Source organism: Balaenoptera acutorostrata, chromosome 6 (genome assembly GCF_949987535.1).
Source record: "Balaenoptera acutorostrata chromosome 6, mBalAcu1.1, whole genome shotgun sequence".
In the NCBI taxonomy this organism is placed as follows: domain Eukaryota; kingdom Metazoa; phylum Chordata; class Mammalia; order Artiodactyla; family Balaenopteridae; genus Balaenoptera; species Balaenoptera acutorostrata.
In genome coordinates this window covers 41963503-41981498 of record NC_080069.1, presented here as the reverse complement: position 1 = coordinate 41981498, position 17996 = coordinate 41963503, and the positions used below count along the sequence as shown (strand labels likewise).

Below are 17996 nucleotides of genomic sequence, written 5' to 3'. Positions count from 1 at the left end.
GGTCCTTTTGTGATCTAAGCTACCTTCCTATCCTCAGCTTCAGCCATCCCTTACACCCAGCACTAATTCAGTCACTCAGCAGATCCTTATTTGGAGTCCCCAGTGTACTAGGACCATTACTAAACTGCTCGCAGTTCCCTGAGTATATGGTGTTGTCTCCTCTTTCTTAGCCTTTGTAATGGGGTTTCCTGATCTAAAATGCCATTCCTCTTATTCTTATACCTTCTAAAACCCAACTTGTCCATTAAGACACAAGGGGCACCTTCTTAGGGAAGCCTTCCCTTACCCTTGAACGTTAAAAGCCATTCCTCCATATTCCCATAGTGACCTCTGTATTTTTACCAGAGCCATTTTATTCTCCTTTATATTGTGAGTCCCATTAAAACAGAAACCTGGCCTTTTACTCACTTGTATGTCACTAGAGTGCCAGGCTCCTTGTACGCGTTCAAATGGTCAAAATGTTACTGTCTGTCTTTGTTCAACAGACTGAGTGCTTCTTGGTGGATGGGTCTGTGATTTATTAAACTGGGTTTTTTTTAGCATTTAGCATTTAGCATAACACCTAGCACATAGAAATTGGTTGAATAAATTAGCTTTCTCTGCATCACCATTAATCTTTAAAATATATAGCATTGAGGAATATGCAGAAAGTATCCTCATGATACAGAGAGACAGGGTGCTGAGGATTGTTCCTTTTGTGTTTTACTTAAATAGAAAAAATACATTTGAAAGACCTGAGACTATAGACTACAAAAGCCAAATTACCTAGCGGTGCTCTATGCTCTTACCATCCTTCACCTAGCAATAAGAAAAACAGAAATAATTCCTGAAGGAATAATCTTAAAATAATCAGCTAAAAAGTGATCATCATCATCATCAACAACAAAAAGTTGGATTTCTGGGAAGTCCTTAGCAGTCCAGTGGTTAGGACTCCAAGCTTCCACTGCAGCGGGGCACGGGTTCAATCCCTGGTTAGGGAACTAAGATCCTGCAAGCCGTGCAGCGCGGCCAATTTAAAAAAAAAAAAAAGGTGGATTTCTGCTCGTTCAGTCAGTTTCTATGGGTAAACATTACCTAAGTTCCTTGATTCATGGTGTGGTGTGTTTCTAACCCAAATTTACTGTCCACCACAAATTGTGATCAATATACAAAAATCAGTTGTATTTCTATACACTAGCAATGAACAATCTGAAAATGAAATTAATAGAACAAGTCCATTTACAATAGCATCAAAAGAAAAGAAATATTCAGGAATAAATTTAGCCAAAGCAGCATAAGACTTGTACACTGAAAACTACAAAAGATGGTTAAAAGAAATTAAACATATAAATAAATAAAAGACAACCCATGTTTATGGACTGGAAAACTTAATATTGTTAAGATGGCAATACTCCCCAAATATAGCTACATATTCAGTGTAATTCCTATCAAAATTCCAACAGACTTTTTTGCAGAAATGGATAAGCTGTTCCTAACATTCATATTCAAACTCAAGGGACCCCAAATAGCCAAAACAATAAGGAAAAGGATAAAGCTGGTAAACTGACACTTCCCAACTTCAAAATTTACTACATAGCTACAGTAATCAAGTGTGGCACTAGCATAAGATATAAGCCAATGGAATAGAATCAAGAGTCCATAAACAAACTCAAACATCTATGGTCAATTAGCTTTCAACAAGGGTGCCAAAACAACTCAATAAGGAAAAGATAGTTTTTTTCAATAAATGGTGCTGAGACAACTTGATATCCACATGCAAAAGAATGAAGTTGAACCTCTACCTCACACCATATACAAAAATTAATTCAAAATGGACCCTAGACATAAATGCAAGAACTAAAATAATAAAACTCTTTTTATTTATTTATTTATTTTTAGCTGCTTGGGTCTTCGTTGCTACGCACAGGCTTTCTCTAGTTGCGGCAAGCGGGGGCTACTCTTCGTTGTGGTGCGCGGGCTTCTCATTGTGGTGGCTTCTCTTGTTGCAGAGCATGGGCTCTAGGCACATGGGCTTCAGTAGTTGCAGCACGCGGGCCCAGTAGTTGTGGCTTGCAGGCTCAGTAGTTCTGGCGCATGGGCTTAGTTGCTCCGTGGCATGTAGGATCTTGCTGGACCAGGGCTCGAACCCGTGTCCCCTGCATTGGCAGGTGGATTCTTAACCACTGCACCACCAGGGAAGTCCCAACAATAAAACTCTTAGAAGGAAAGACAGGTGTAAATCTGTATGTATGATATTGGAGTAGGCAATGGTTTCTTAGATATGACAACTAAAGCACAAACAACCGAAAGAAAAAAAGATAAATTGGATTTCATCAAAAGCAAAAACTTCTGCAATGCAGAGGACACCATTAAAAAAGTAAAAAGACAACACAGAATGGGAGAAAATATTTGCAAATCATACCTGATAAGGGACTTGTATCTAGCAAATATAAAGAACTCTTACAATTCAACATTGAAAACACAAATAACTCAATTTTAAAGGGGCAAAGGATTTGAACAGACATTTCTCCAGAGAAGATAAACAAATGGCCAATAAACACATGAAAAAAATATTCAGTATCATTAGTCATTAGGAAAATGTAACTCAAAACCACAATGAGAGACCACTTCACATCCACTAGGATGGGTATAATAAAAAAGACAATAACAAGTGTTGGCAAGGATGTAAAGTAATTGGAACCCTCATACACTGCTGGTGGGAATGTAAAATGGTGCAGCTGCTATGGAAAACAGTTCGGCAATCTCTCCAAAAGTTAAATGTAGATTTACCATATGAATCAGAAATTCCACTCTTAGGCGTATACCCAAGATAACTGAAAACATATTCACACAAAAGCTTGTACACAGACGTTTATAGCATTCCATAGCATGGTTATTCATAAGAGCCAAAAAATAGAAATAATCCAAATGTCTATCAACTCATGAATGGATAAACAAAGTGTGGTATATCCACATAATGGATTATTATTCAGCCATAAAAAGGAATGAAATATTCTTACAGGCTACATGAATGAATCTTGGAAACATTATCCTAAGGAAAAGAAGCCATACACTAAAGGATGTATGAAATGGCAAAAATAGGCAATTCCACAGAGACAGAGAGATTAGTGGTTGCCAGGGGATGGGAGAAAACGAAAATTGGGACTGATTACTAATAAGAACAGAGGTTTTTTTGGCATGATGAAAATGTTCTGGAATTAGTAAGATTGCACAACACAGTGAATATACTAAAAACTACTGAATTGTGCACTTTAAGATGGTAAATTTTTTGTTATGTGAATTATATCTCAAAAAATTTTTAAGTGAAATGTGATCCTAAACTTGAAATAAGTCCTAAGCAACTGTATAGATCAAAACAGTAGATCTAGAGCAGTTTCCAATGGCTCAGCAAAATTAGTCAGTGCTCTTCCCCTCCCATAAAAACTGGCTGGATGTGATTTCTGTGTTCACATGCAATTTATGATAATTGCCCCTTTTGAGCATGCATGCACTGGGTCAATTGAAAAGCAATTTTTAAGTTGGTGAGCTTACATCTGGTTTTTACAGCTTTGTGTGTTTGCCTAACTCAGAAACAATTTCTAACTAAAAAAAAAGCATCCTTGATTCTCTTTTCCCTTACCCTGCTTTATTTTCTCCATAGTACTCATCACTGCAATCAATTAAGTTCCTTGAGTGATAGGGCTTTTAGTTCTCAGCTCTAGCCTCAATGATAAAAGGTTAATAGAAAACATAAAGCAGAAAAATGCCTATAAATTAAATATCTAAAGAAAATTTCCATCAGTTGTCTATAGATGCCATTTTTGTGATGTCTTCAGAATACAAGTAACTTTAATTATCAGCTCACCCTTTGAAAGAGGCACAGATTTTTCCCCATACAAGAACTAAACCCCGGGGTACTGGCCTGGTTCTGAAGGGTGTTTTGGTTTGCTGTAGCCTGGCCAATTAAACACACATAATCAGGTCCTTACATCTAGTTTCCCTTCTCAGTGATTAGTGAGATAGTGAACTTTGTAATAAACCTTATAAGAGGACCAATGAAAGTAACTCTCCCAGGAAAAGTGCATGTTAGTATTCTTCCTCTCTATTTGTTCACAATCCACTAGAATACTTCTGATTATAGGTTCCATTACACTTAAAGTCTTGGCCTTCTCTTTGATTATTTGGCTGCACAGGTCATGGATGCTTTGATCTAAATAGAGACAAAATATTCCTTAACATTGGCAGATACTTGCAAACTAAGGGAAATGAGCTTCCCTCAGAATACTTACAAAGGAGACTGCCATGGTATTGTTAGATTTAATTCTAATATACTTCTTGTATATAGTAGCTAAGAGTATGAAAGGCCAAAGACTGACTTTGCTGTTAATTTGATCACATACCTATACATGTACCAAAAAATTAACTTTTACAGTTTCCCTGAGGGAAAAATTGAGCTTAAAATATTTACCAAATAGAAACTAGACTTTTCAGTTTTAAGAAAAGTTATTTTCTTTTTTTTTTCTTTTTAATTTTTGGCTGCGTTGGGTCTTTGTTGCTGCGCTCAGGGTTTCTCTAGTTGTGGCGAGCGGGGGCCACTCTTCGTTGCGGTGCGCAGGCTTCTCATTGCGGTGACTTCTCTTGTTGCGGAGCACGGGCTCTAGGCGTGCCAGCTTCAGTAGTTGCGGCGCATGGGCTCAGCAGTTGTGCCACACGGGCTCAGTAGTTGTGGCGCACAGGCTCAGTCGCTCTGCGGCATGTGGGATCTTTCCGGACCAGGGCTTGAACCCGTGTCCCCTGCATTGGCAGGCAGATTCTTAACCACTGCACCACCAGGGAAGTCCCAGAAAAGTTATTTCTAGCCAGAATTCATCAATAACAAAAAAATGTAATTGTTACTAAAGAAATAAGTAACAAATGGCCAAAAACTGGCGGTTAAAAACCCAGTAAAAACATATTTTTTGTTTATAAATCAAAGAAATAGTCATGAAGCACTTCTGAGGCCTATAAAAATAGACTCAGCCAAGTCTTTAAAATATTTTCTTGTGAGAATTGAATTCACATGAAACTTTCCAGAGACTAGTTATTTCTACTGTTGCTAACATATATAATGAAAACTCTGAGAATTTGTTTGAAAATGTTTTTTGATATATATATAAAGTAAGCAACCACATTTGTGCTAAAAAGTTATCACATTTTGACAACCAACCCTATGGAAAACCTACTTGTAATTCTATCATAAACATGTATGATGCTTTAGTTTTCAAAGTGCTTTTATATATTTATTTGATAAAGCAACAAACTATTTACATGTAGTAAAAACAGTAGTTTCACTACCAAATAATTTATTAAATAATTAGAGTTGCATTTGAAAAATAAGATTTTGATTTTAAATGCAAGGGAGTGATTCATAAATTGTTTTTTTTTAAAAAAATGGCTGTTTGGTGTTTTAGAAAATATAATTATTTAAGGTACTCCATTAATAAGATTATAACCTGGGTCATTCTGATCATGTTCTGGTTGTCTTACAGCTAGTGACACCTAGGGAAAATGTCCAGTGAAACAGACAGGCTTACTTCCAGGCTCCAATGGAACAATTTAAATGTGGCCCAACCCCCAGGTGATGGGTAGAATTTCAAAAGAAGACCGGCACCTCAGTATACAAATACCTTGCCCTTTTCCCGATCTAGGAAAAAATAATCATGCTAGAAAGTAACAACAAAACTTTGATAATACTTATAAATTATCAAAATTATAAATCAGTTCAATTCAGATTAACTCCTTACTCGTTTTCATGGCGAACAATGAAATACCAACGCAGGCCACAAACAAAAATGAATAACATCAGTTCAGCCTCTCAAGGCAGTCTAAGAGCTGCTGGTTTGTAATTATGAATGGAAGTCTTTTAGCCAAAGATTTTTCAGGAGACAAATTCAGGGATATTTTAGCAGAGAGAAAAATTAAACGAAATGGTTAAGTATTGTTTTATAAAGATAAATCCTGTCAATTCTGCCTACAGTGTTTGTTTTTGCATACTCTCCACGGTTCTTCACCGGTAAAATCACTTAAGTCCTTCACTTAAATTCTTCAGTTTATGTTACAACTGATGAAATTTATTTAAAACTAATGTTTCTTGTAACTCTCTATTGAATGGCTCCACAATTTCCATTCAAATTCTGTCTAGGGTGGCTTTTTTTCATACAATCCTGAATTAATAGTAATCATAGGAAGAGAGATCAGTATTAAAAACTGGGATGTATATTTTCAAATGGCAAATTCAATACTAACTGGGAGTATTCTTTAGGGTATAGAGATAGCCAAAGAGCGAAGTTAAATTTATGTTATTTCAAGAGAAATAAAATATATTCTCTCAAAACATTTTTGAAAATTCCTTGCTGGCCTATGGAATGCTTTAAAATAAACCTCTTTTTCTTCTGTTTTTATCAGAGCTATTTGAATCCTGGAACACTGTGGGGAGTGAGGGGTAAGTAAGCTATCATCTGCCTATAATTTGTTGTTGTTACTTGGGGCAGGGTTCAAGAAGTGGTTCTTTTAAGAGACCCCTCAAATCAAATAAATTCTAACAATATTTACCACTTTGGACTTGAAAAATCATACCTTGCTTTGTATATACTGTAATAAGCTTGAAAACACAATACAGTATGCAAATATTGTTTCAAGATGCATTTCTTTTGTTCTACTTTAATTACACAAGTATTTACTAATAAATGGAGTTTTAAATTTCCAAAAATCGTAAGTATACAAGTTTTTAGATGTTCAGTTTTCTACTCTTCTGTTGTGAATGGTTCTGTTCCTTGGGCATATAAGGATCTTGCTCATTATAACAAAGTCTGTGAGATTGTTCTGTTTTTCTCTTTGAGTACTGCAGAGATAACTCAGTAGAGTTTTGTGTAATAATTTACCAGGAGAACCTAATACCTAAATCTAAGTCAATATATTTGGGTTCAGTTAAATTACAATAGTGACAATTCTGTTGATTCATTGTGGACATTCCTAGGAAAAAAGATATAAAAAGGGACAAATAAGAACTATGCAAAATATCAAAAGCCAACATTATAACATCAAGTTTTTCTGAGCTTTCTTTTTATAATTTCTCTTGTTCTAACTACCACCACATTGAGGTATTGTTGGTGTCAACATGAAGGCCATTATGAAAATCAAACACCACTCTAGTATCCGGTGCCACGTATGCACTGCATTCCAAAAGCAAGGAATGGAAGCAGTCACCCCTGATGCAGGCATTAAGGGGTGCATTGTTTGTAGAGAATTTTAAAACAATGAAACTTATGAAAAGTCAGTCTACTTCTTATTATCAGCATCAAGGTAAACAATGACAGTGATAAAATACTCCTCCCCATTAGAAAGATGCTCCCATAACCACCCTTTGAACACTACTGCCCGGATGAGCTCAAAATACTACATACCCAATGCATTTGAGAAATTTATTGTGACAAGATCTCTCAACTTTATTTTCAATTTTTGAAAATATAAACATAGAAGAAATATGTTATCAATACTTATCAAGGCAGCCTGCAGCCTGTTATATCTTTAAATGTAAAATATACATAATGAATACTTTAAAAAATTCCAGTGAAGTTGAGAGAGGAATTGTAGACATGAGTGGACACTGAGCTTTCATTATTCATACTCCAGTGTTTTATAAAATCACGAGTATGTGCCTAAGGAAATAAATGAAAGAGCAAAACATGTCACACTTGCATTTTTTTTTAATTTGTTTATTTATTTATTTATGGCTGTGTTGGGTCTTCGTTTCTGTGCGAGGGCTCTCTCCAGTTGCAGCAAGTGGGGGCCACTCTTCATCGCTGTGCGCGGGCCTCTCACTATCGCGGCCTCTCTTGTTGCGGAGCACAGGCTCCAGACGCGCAGGCTCAGTAGTTGTGGCTCACGGGCCCAGTCGCTCCGCGGCATGTGGGATCCTCCCAGACCAGGGCTCGAACCCGTGTCCCCTGCATTGGCAGACAGATTCCCAACCACTGCGCCACCAGGGAAGCCCCACACTTGCATTTAATGCATGAGAATTTGTGTTGACTATAGAACCAAACTCCCACTAAGGACTTGACTTCTTAGCAATTCATTCTAAGACTTAGTATGACACTTTGTTTTAAAATATAAGACGCCCATTCTTAAATAAGCATTTATCACTTTATTGACCTGGATTATTACAAACAAGCCAATGGCAAAAAAGTCCACATTACTGAAGATCATATGTATATTTTTGCTGACTCCTTGGACACTGAGTTCATGAAGATACGAAGAACTAAGGCGGGGGGGAAACATTAGCAAAAGAAAGCAAACATTGAAGCACAAAAGCACCTTCACTGATGTTCTTACCACCCATAGTTCCCATACTCATAGAAGTCTCCGACTCTGTTATCTACAACACTCTGGAGTTAGGGAAAGAACTAGTACTTTATGGAGGCAAATATGTTTCTTTCCAAATGCTCTGTTATAGGTGGAAAAAAAATAATGAACAAAAAAAACCCCACAGACATATTTCATATACACGCAAAAAGGCAAACAATGACAAAATGTTTAGATTAAGGAGAGCATGTGAAACAGAGGGTAAATTTATTATTAATGTAAAAAAATTGAACTTGCCTTGGGGGAGATGACAATTTTTCTTTCCTTTGTGAGTGCACTGACTAAACTAGAAAGACAAGAGGTTCACTCCCAGAATATATTATCCAGGACATTATTTATATGTGTTTGTTTGAGTATTTATCTGAAATCTATCATAGCATATAAAAGATGTATGTTTAACCAAAAGGAAGAAAAAAAATTGTACCTTTGTTATTTAGATGTCAGTTCACATTTGCATTATCAAATCTACTCATTGTTGGTTTAATATAAATTTTTTTGCTTTGTTAGTGAGCTGGCTTTTAGAAAATGTGTTTATATTTTCCACAGGTAAAGCAAATATGTGTCCATTTCTTGGGCAAGCAGAATTCCAATGTCAAAATACATTCTTATATGAATTATTTCTAAATTATTACTTAATTTTATAAGGAACTTAAAATTAGGGGCTTCATTAATAAATATGTACATATTAATAAATATATGATTGCTGTGCTTTGCTAAGGCACTGGCCTTTTGCCATTGTCTATCTATCTAAAACACACATTATATAGGATATATATTAAATACATATCATATAAACCAAAGGCAAAAAGAGAAAACTAGCTGAAAACAGGAATCTGACTTCAAATAGTCCCTGTTAAAAATAAAATCTCTAAGTTGGTTTGTAAATTTGTTGGTTGAAACAGTTTCTCTTTGGGCCGAAGTTATAATTTGTGGTTCCGTTTCCAGGTTAAGTCCACAGAAGTCTATTTAACCCATAATTCAAATGAGTTTTAATACCATACTTAAGAGATCTAGAAACTATTCACCAACTTAGAAGTTTGTTTTGGTTTGGTTTTCTTCTCCTATAGGAAACTTTTTTTTACCAGTAAGACCAAGGAACCCTACTTCCTAGGGGCTAGAAACTAGAAAAGGAAAACAGTCTTTGAGCACAGGGCAACAGTCTGGGTCTTAGGTAAGATGGTCAGGGTCAATAGCAACAAAGGAAAGAACAAAAGAAAAAACTTAGCATCAGGTAGGAAAAGTTGGAGTCAGTAATAAAGTGGGTTACTCTCATGGAGTAAGATTCCATAAATCAGGGTGATTTTGCTACTGCCCACCCCAAACATTAATTGGTTTAAGAAAAAACTTTATTTTACAAGTAAAAGTTTGGAAAAGTAACAAAAATAATAACATAAGTAACAAAATCATACCTCTGGTCATTATAATGAAATGTTTTCTGTGATTGAAAAATATGATGAAAAATTTGTTGGGCAAAGCAATGTTGAGTTCTTAATTCCAAACTGAGGTTTACATTATATAATAAGATTTAGACCAAAAATATCTTGAAGAAAAAATTTCATTTACATATTTACAACCCCCGTGCAATCTGGGTGGCCTGTGTACAGGCCTGAGTAACCAGGTTGTAGAGGAAAAAAATCTCAGATTAAGCCCATCAACTTACTAGCTAAAGATCCTCTGGCTAGATGTCAAGCTTTACAGGTGTACTCCATATGACCAGATACCTTTTCCTTGATATGTTAGAATACTTTAGTGTTATTCTATCCTTGTTTCCCTATTCCATGGAACTGTATTCATTTCTCCCAATTTTAGTAGCATAATGAGAGATATGCTGAATAGATAGGGCAGGAGAGAGATGATAAACCTATATTCCATAATATTAGCAAACCAATAATATAATACTCTAAAAGCAATTCCAGAAAAAAGAGCAGAGACCGTGTTTAAAAAGTCAAGAATGGGGGGCTTCCCCGGTGGTGCAGTGGTTAAGAATCTGCCTGCCAATGCAGGGGACACGGGTTCGAGCCCTGGTCTGTGAAGATCCCACATGCCACAGACCAACTAAGCCCATGCACAACTACTGAGCCTGCGCTCTAGAGCCCGTGAGCCACAACTACTGAAGCCCATGTGCCTAGAGCCCCTGCTCGACAACAAAAGAAGACACCACAATGAGAAGCCCACGCACCGCAACGAAGAGTAGCCCCCGCTGGACGCAACTAGAGAGAGCCCGCGTGCAGCAATGAAGACACAACGCAGCCAAAAATAAATAAATAAATTTATAAAAAAAAAAAAAAAAGTCAAGAATGATCACTCAGCCTCTGAGGACCCTAAATTAACCTTAATCCCTAAACCTAGCCAGTTGCCTTACCCCACAGAGTGCATTCTGGCACAAATTTTCAGCTGTTTCAGCCAAAACATACACAGCAGGTGACTCTCTCTCTGATATAATATTTAACTGTTTTTTAAAAAAATAACAAAATATCCTTGTATTTGAGAATAACAATATAAATTTATATTATAATTATTGTATTATAACATACTTTTATAATATAATAATACACTTAATAATATACTTTTATATTATATAATAATACACTTAATAATATACTTTTATATTATATAATAATATACATTTGATGGATATTTTAGTTTATTATTCTACTCTTAGTTTTATTCTTCAAATATGCCTGGAAAAAATTTTAAGCAAATTTAGAAGTGGAAACATTTAAATGTTCCATTACTTGATAAAGCATGTGTTTGGTTATTATAGAAATAAAAATTAAAAGTCCTCAAATATACTATAGAAGATATACATATCCACGGTATACAAAAAGATTAGGGATTACTTCCTCCCCTTCTTTTATCCTGAGGGAACAGCTAGTGAGCTTAAGCTTTAATTTTTAACAGATTAGAAAAAGGAATCTTACCCACCTACTAAATTAAAATTTTTCTTATTAAATGCCTAAGTTTTTAAGTCACTCGTTTTCCTAGCTACTTCAATGGAATCAGCAGTCATAGATCCAATCCCAAGTCCAAGACTGGAACTTCGTAACGACAGTTCCAAGGCAGAAATCTGATGTAACTCTTTGCGACACAACTTTACAGGCGTGACACTATGCAACTGTGCCACATTTCCTACTGGCTGAATTTGGGGTGTTGGTCGACTGTGAGAGTTTGTAAACTGATTGTCATTCCTTTCCATTTTGTCCTCATTGCTTAACAAATGCCCACTAGTGGGTGCTAAAGAGCTATAAATTGGTGGTAATTCTGGGCCTTCCCAGAGCTGAGGATTTGGTTGTGTTCTTAAACTGCTTGTGGAACTGTCTAATTGTCTTTCCCTTCCACTTAATTTTATACTTTCAGTTCTGGATGCCCATTTGAATTCTTCTGAAACCATGCCTGCTTCTTCTGGGTTCTGTACTCCATTTCCAGCATCATGATCTAAAAATAATCCAAAAAGCAGAAAAAAAATTAGAGGTTTCCTCCAAAACAGGTATTTTAATCATGATATCCTAACATAACTACATTATTATCATGCAATATAAATTATGTCTTCCAGCTTTTTTTGTTAAGTGACTTCTTTGAGATGAACAGAAGTGTGAACATGAATTATTCTTATTTCACTTAGAGGCCTCTTGCACGTGAATAACTGAGAACTTTCAATTAATGGAACAAAACTGAGAAGTAGTCTTCTAGAGATTTTGGTACCCCTGGAAACACAGAGGTGCTTTAGGCCTCTCTGGTGCCCTTCCACACCTGCCTCTGCTCGGCTTGCCACTGGTGAATCACATTTCAAATCCTGGTCATATCTCCAGGGAATCTTCTGGAACTTGGCATTATATGTGTGAAAATCTAGTCTTGATTGGCACTCCAAGCATGAGAGCAGGGTTCTTCCGTCTGAATGTACTCTGGGGTACATGCCACTGCTTTCACCATCAAAATGGAAATGACAGCATACCCCTCAGTGGGGACCACCCTGCTGGAATGAGTGATAGGAGTGAGTGAAGTTATCAAAGCTTGAGGCCCTCAAATCATAGAATAATCTAATATGAAAGACAAAACTTACTTAAGGGAAGTCCATATACCTACTAGACCTAGTGCAAAGAAAAAATGCCAACTTTAACATATGTTGATGATGCAATTAGTACACTTCTGGTCCTGCGAGAACCAAGTTTAAAAACAGAAGTTGCACACTGGCAGCTCCCAAGCCAAATCTGCCCACAGACATGTTTTACTTAGCGTATAAAATAATATATGATGCAAAATTTAAAAAGTGGAAAGTTTCATATAAAGATATAGATTTCCCGATTTTGTAGAAAAATGAGAAAAACTGACAATTTCTGCCTGGCAACAGCAGCTGGAGCAGAGCTGCCCCTGCCAATTTAGACAAGTGCTGCAGTCCCACCACTCACTTTGGCTTCCTGGCTCCTGCAGGCATTTTAGTTTGTGACCCTGGTTTAAAACATAATTGATTTTCTATATAACCTTTAAAAATTGTGAATAACTCTGTTGTACACCTGAAACTTACATAATATCATACATCAACTCTACTCAATAAAAAAAAGAAAAAAAGGATTGATTTTCTAGTTTTTAAAATTCTTCTCACAAACAAAAAACCTGAACTAGCAAATGACATAGATCCTCATGTGGAATTAGCAGGTACAAAGTTGATCATAGTGATCACAGTGGCTCCCAAACTTTGCTGCACATTAGTGTCACCTGGAAGCTTTTAAAAATCCTTTGGCCTAATAACCTATAATGGAAAAGAATCTGAAAAAGAGTGTGTGTGTATATATATATATGAATCACTTTGCTGTACACCTGAAACTAACAGAATGTTGTAAATCAACTATATTTCAATGAAAAAACAAAAAATCCTGACGCCCAGGTCACAGTGTCGGGGGAGGGAGCCAGCCATCTTAATTTTTAAAGATCATATGAGAAAGAGCAGAGATGGGCTCATTGGAAAGGCTCACTCCCAAGCCCACTTACATTCCTCACAATATAAAGTTTCCCCCTTCCAGAATTTCAACACTGAAGGAACAAACTAAAGAAAGATTTATTCACCCATAGTCACACAGCCAATAAAAGAAATTAGGATCCCAACCAGATCTTCTGACTCTAGTATCCTGACATGTAGAGTTTTATAGTGGTTTAAATTGATAGAAGAATAGAGTTTGGGGGGAGACCTTCAAGATGGTAGAGGAGTAAGACATGGAGATCACCTTCCTCCCCACAAATACATCAGAAATACATCTACATGTGGAATAACTCCTACAGAACACCTACTGAACGCTGGCAGAAGACCTCAGACCTCCCAAAAGGCAAGAAACTCCCCACGTACCTGGGTAGGGCAAAAGAAAAAAGAAAAAACAGAGACAAAAGAATAGGGACGGACCTGCACCTCGGGGAGGGAGCTGTGAAGGAGGAAAAGTTTCCACACACTAGGAAGCCCCTTCACTGGCAGAGACGGGGCGGTGGGCAGGGGGGAAGCTTCGGAGCCATGGAGGAGAGCGCAGCAACTGGGGTGCAGAGGGCAAAGCGGAGAGATTTCCGCACGGAGGATCGGTGCTGACCAGCACTCACCAGCCCGAGAGACTTGTCTGCTCACCCGCCGGGGTGGGCGGGGGCTGGGAGCCAAGGCTCCGGCTTCGGTCGGATCCCAGGGAGAGGACTGGGGTTGGCAGCGTGAACACAGCCTGAAGGGGGCTAGTGCGCCACAGGTAGCCAGGAGGGGGTCTGGGAAAAAGTCTGGAACTGCCTAAGAGGCAAGAGACCATTGTTTCAGGGTGCACGAGGAGAGGGGATTCAGAGCACCGCCTAAACGAGCTCCTGAGACGGGCAAGAGCCGCGGCTATCAGCGCGGACCCCAGAGACAGGCATGAAACACTAAGGCTGCTGCTGCAGCCACCGAGAAGCCTCTGTGCAAGCACAGGGCACTATCCACACTGCCCCTCCCGGGAGCCTGTGCAGCCCACCACTGCCAGGGTCCCGTGATCCAGGGACAACTTCCCCGGGAGAACACACAGCGCACCTCAGGCTGGTGCAACGTCATGTCAGCCTCTGCCGCCACAGGCTCGCCCCACATCCGTACCCATCCCTCCCCCCAGCCTGAGTGAGCCAGAGCCCCCTAATCAGCTGCTACTTTAACCCCATCCTGTCTGGGCGGGAACAGATGCCCTTATGCGACCTACACGCAGAGGCGGGTCCAAGTCCAAAGCTGAACCCTGGGAGCTCTGCGAACAAAGAAGAGAAAGGGAAATCTCTCCCAGCAGCCTTAGGAGCAGCGGATTAAATCTCCACAATCAACTTGATGTACCCTGCATCTGTGGAATGCCTGAATAGACAACGAATCATCCCAAAATTGAGGCAGTGGACTTTGGGAGAAACTGTAGACTTGGGGTTGCTTTCTGCATCTAATTTGTTCCTGGCTTTATGATTATCTTAGTTTAGTATTTAGAGTTTATTATCATTGGTAGATTTGTTTATTGATTTGCTCTCTTCCTTTTTTTTTAAATATATAGCTATGTATGTATTTTTCCTCTTTCTCTTTTTGTGAGTGTGTATGTGTATGCTTCTTTGTGTGATTTTGTCTATATAGCTTTGCTTTTACCATTTGTTCTAGGGTTCTGTCTGTCTGGTTTATTTATTTATTTTTTTTTTACTATAGTTTTTAGTACTTGTTATCACTGGTGAATTTGTTTTTTGGTTTGGTTGCTCTCTTCTTTGTTTCTTTCTTTTTTTTATTACTTTTTAATTTTTAAATTTTTACTAATTATTTTTTATTTTATTTTACTTTTTTTTTTTTTTTTTTTTTTTTTAAATTTTATTTATGGCTGTGTTGGGTCTTCGTTTCTGTGCGAGGACTTTCTCTAGTTGCGGCGAGCAGGGGCCACTCTTCATCGCGGTGCACGGGCCTCTCACTATCGCGGCCTCTCCTGTTGCAGAGCACAGGCTCCAGACGCGCAGGCTCAGTAATTGTGGCTCACGGGCCCAGCTGCTCCGCGGCATGTGGGATCTTCCCAGACCAGGGCTCGAACCCGTGTCTCCTGCATTAGCAGGCAGATTCTCAACCACTGCGCCACCAGGGAAGCCCTATTTTATTTTACTTTTCTTTCTTTCTTTCTTTTCTTCTCCCTTTTCTTCTGAGTCGTGTGGCTGACAGGGTCTTGGTGCTCTGGCCGGGTGTCAGGCCGATGTCTCTGAGGTGGGAGAGCTGAGTTCAGGACATTGGTCCACCAGAGACCTCCCAGCTCCAATAATATCAAATGGCGAAAGCTCTCCCAGAGATCTCCATCTCAACGCTAAGACCCAGCTTCATTCAACGACCAGCAAGCTACAGTGCTGGACACCCTATGCCAAACAACTAGCAAGACAGGAACACAACCCCACTCATTAGCAGAGAGGCTGCCTAAAATCATAATAAGGTCACAGACACCCCAAAACACACCACCGGATGCAGTCCTGCCCACCAGAAAGACAAGATCCAGCCTCATCCACCAGAACACAGGCACTAATCCCCTCCACCAGGAAGCCTACACAACCCACTGTATCAACCTTAGACACTGGGGGCAGACATCAAAAACAAGAGGAACTACAAACCTGCAGCCTGCGAAAAGGAGACCCCAAACACAGTAAGTTAAGCAAAATGAGAAGACAGAGAAACACACAGCAGATGAAGGACCAAGGTGAAAACCCACCAGACCAAACAAATGAAGAGGAAATAGGCAGTCTACCTCAAAAAGAATTCAGAGTAATGATAGTAAACATGATCCAATATCTTGCAAACAAAATGGAGAAAATACAAGACACGTTTAACAAGGACCTAGAAGAATTAAAGAGCAAACAAACAATGAAGAACAACACAATAAATGAAATTTAAAATTCTCTAGAAGGAATCAATAGCAGAGTAACTGAGGCAGAAGAACGGATAAGTGACCTGGAAAATAAAATAGTGGAAATAACTACTGCAGAGAATAATAAAGAAAAAAGAATGAAAAGAATTTAGGACAGTCTTGGAGACCTCTGGGGCAACATTAAATGCACAAACATTTGAATTATAGGGGTCCCAGAAGAAGAAGAGAAAAAGAAAGGGACTGAGAAAATATTTGAAGAGATTACAGTTGAAAACTTCCCTAATATGGGAAAGGAAATAGTCAATCAAGTCCAAGAAACACAGAGAGTCCCATACAGGATAAAACCAAGGAGAAACATGCCAAGACACATATTAATCAAACTATCAAAAATTAAATACAAAGAAAAAATATTAAAAGCATCAAGGGAAAAGCAACAAATAACATACAAGGGAATCCCCATAAGGTTAACAGCTGATCTTTCAGCAGAAACCCTGCAAGCCAGAAGGGAGTGGCAGGACATATTTAAAGTGATGAAAGGGAAAAACCTACAAACAAGATTACTCTACCCAGCAAGGATCTCATTCAGATGCGACGACGATGATGTAGAAATTAAAACTTTTACAGACAAGCAAAAGCTGAGAGAGTTCAGCACCACCAAACCAGCTTTAAAACAAATGCTAAAGGAACTTCTCTAGGCAGGAAACACAGACAAGGAAAAGACCTGCAAAAACAAACCCAAAATAATTAAGAAAACGGTAATAAGAACATACATATCGATAATTACCTTAAATGTAAATGGATTAAATACTCTAACCAAAAGACATAGACTGGATGAATGGATACAAAAACAAGACACATATATATGCTGTCTACAAGAGACCCACTTCATACCTATGGACACATACAGACTGAAAGTGAGGGGATGGATAAAGATATTCCATGTAAATGGAGATCAGAAGAAAGCTGGAGTAGCAATTCTCATATCAGAAAAAATAGACTTTAAAATAAAGACTATTACAAGAGACAAAGAAGGACACTACATAGTGATAAAGGGATCGATCCAAGAAGAAGATATAACAATTGTAAATATCTATGCACCCAACATAGGAGCACCTCAATACATAAGGCAAATGCTAAGAGCCATAAAAGGGGAAATCGACAGTAACACAATCATTGTACAGAACTTCAACACCCCACTTTCACCAATGGACAGGTCGTCCAAAATGAAAATAAATAAGAAAACACAAGCTTTAAATGATACATTTAAAAAGATGGACTTAATTGATATTTATAGGACATTCCATCCAAAAACAACAGAATACACTTTCTTCTCAAGTGCTCATGGAACATTCTCCAGGATAGATCATATCTTGGGTCACAAATCAAGCCTTGGTAAATTTAAGAAAATTGAAATCGTATCTAGTATGTTTTCCGACCACAACGCCATGAGACTAGATATCAATTACAGGAAAAAAATCTGTAAAAAATACAAACACATGGAGGCTAAACAATACACTACTTAACAACCAAGAGATCACAGAAGAAATCAAAGAGGAAATCAAAAAATACCTAGAAACAAATGACAATGAAAACACGACGACCCAAAACCTACAGGATGCAGCAAAAGCACTTCTAAGAGGGAAGTTTATACCAATACAATTCTACCACAAGAAACAAGAAACATCTCAAATAAACAACATAACCTTACACCTAAAGCAATTTGAGAAAGAAGAACAAAAAAACCCCGAAGTGAGCAGAAGGAAAGAA

The 17996-nt window shown here is 38.0% G+C and overlaps 1 protein-coding gene across 11 annotated transcripts in view; it reads right to left on the bottom strand.

The window, feature by feature from the left end:
* Window positions 1–5360: 5360 nt before the first annotated feature.
* The window catches only part of KIF27 (kinesin family member 27), a 99678-nt gene continuing 87042 nt past the window's right edge, over window positions 5361–17996 (bottom strand). For 8 of the 11 annotated variants that reach the window (XM_057548772.1, XM_057548771.1, XM_057548776.1 and 5 more), the window contains one exon: window positions 11007–11814. In XM_057548772.1, the coding sequence (XP_057404755.1) occupies window positions 11336–11814 (479 nt within the window). In that variant the 3' untranslated portion in view covers window positions 11007–11335. Of the gene's footprint in view, window positions 6991–7656; window positions 7677–11006; window positions 11815–11850; window positions 12353–17996 lie in introns of those variants that run through there. The other 3 variants (XM_057548773.1, XM_057548774.1, XM_057548779.1) reach the window with 3 other exon arrangements.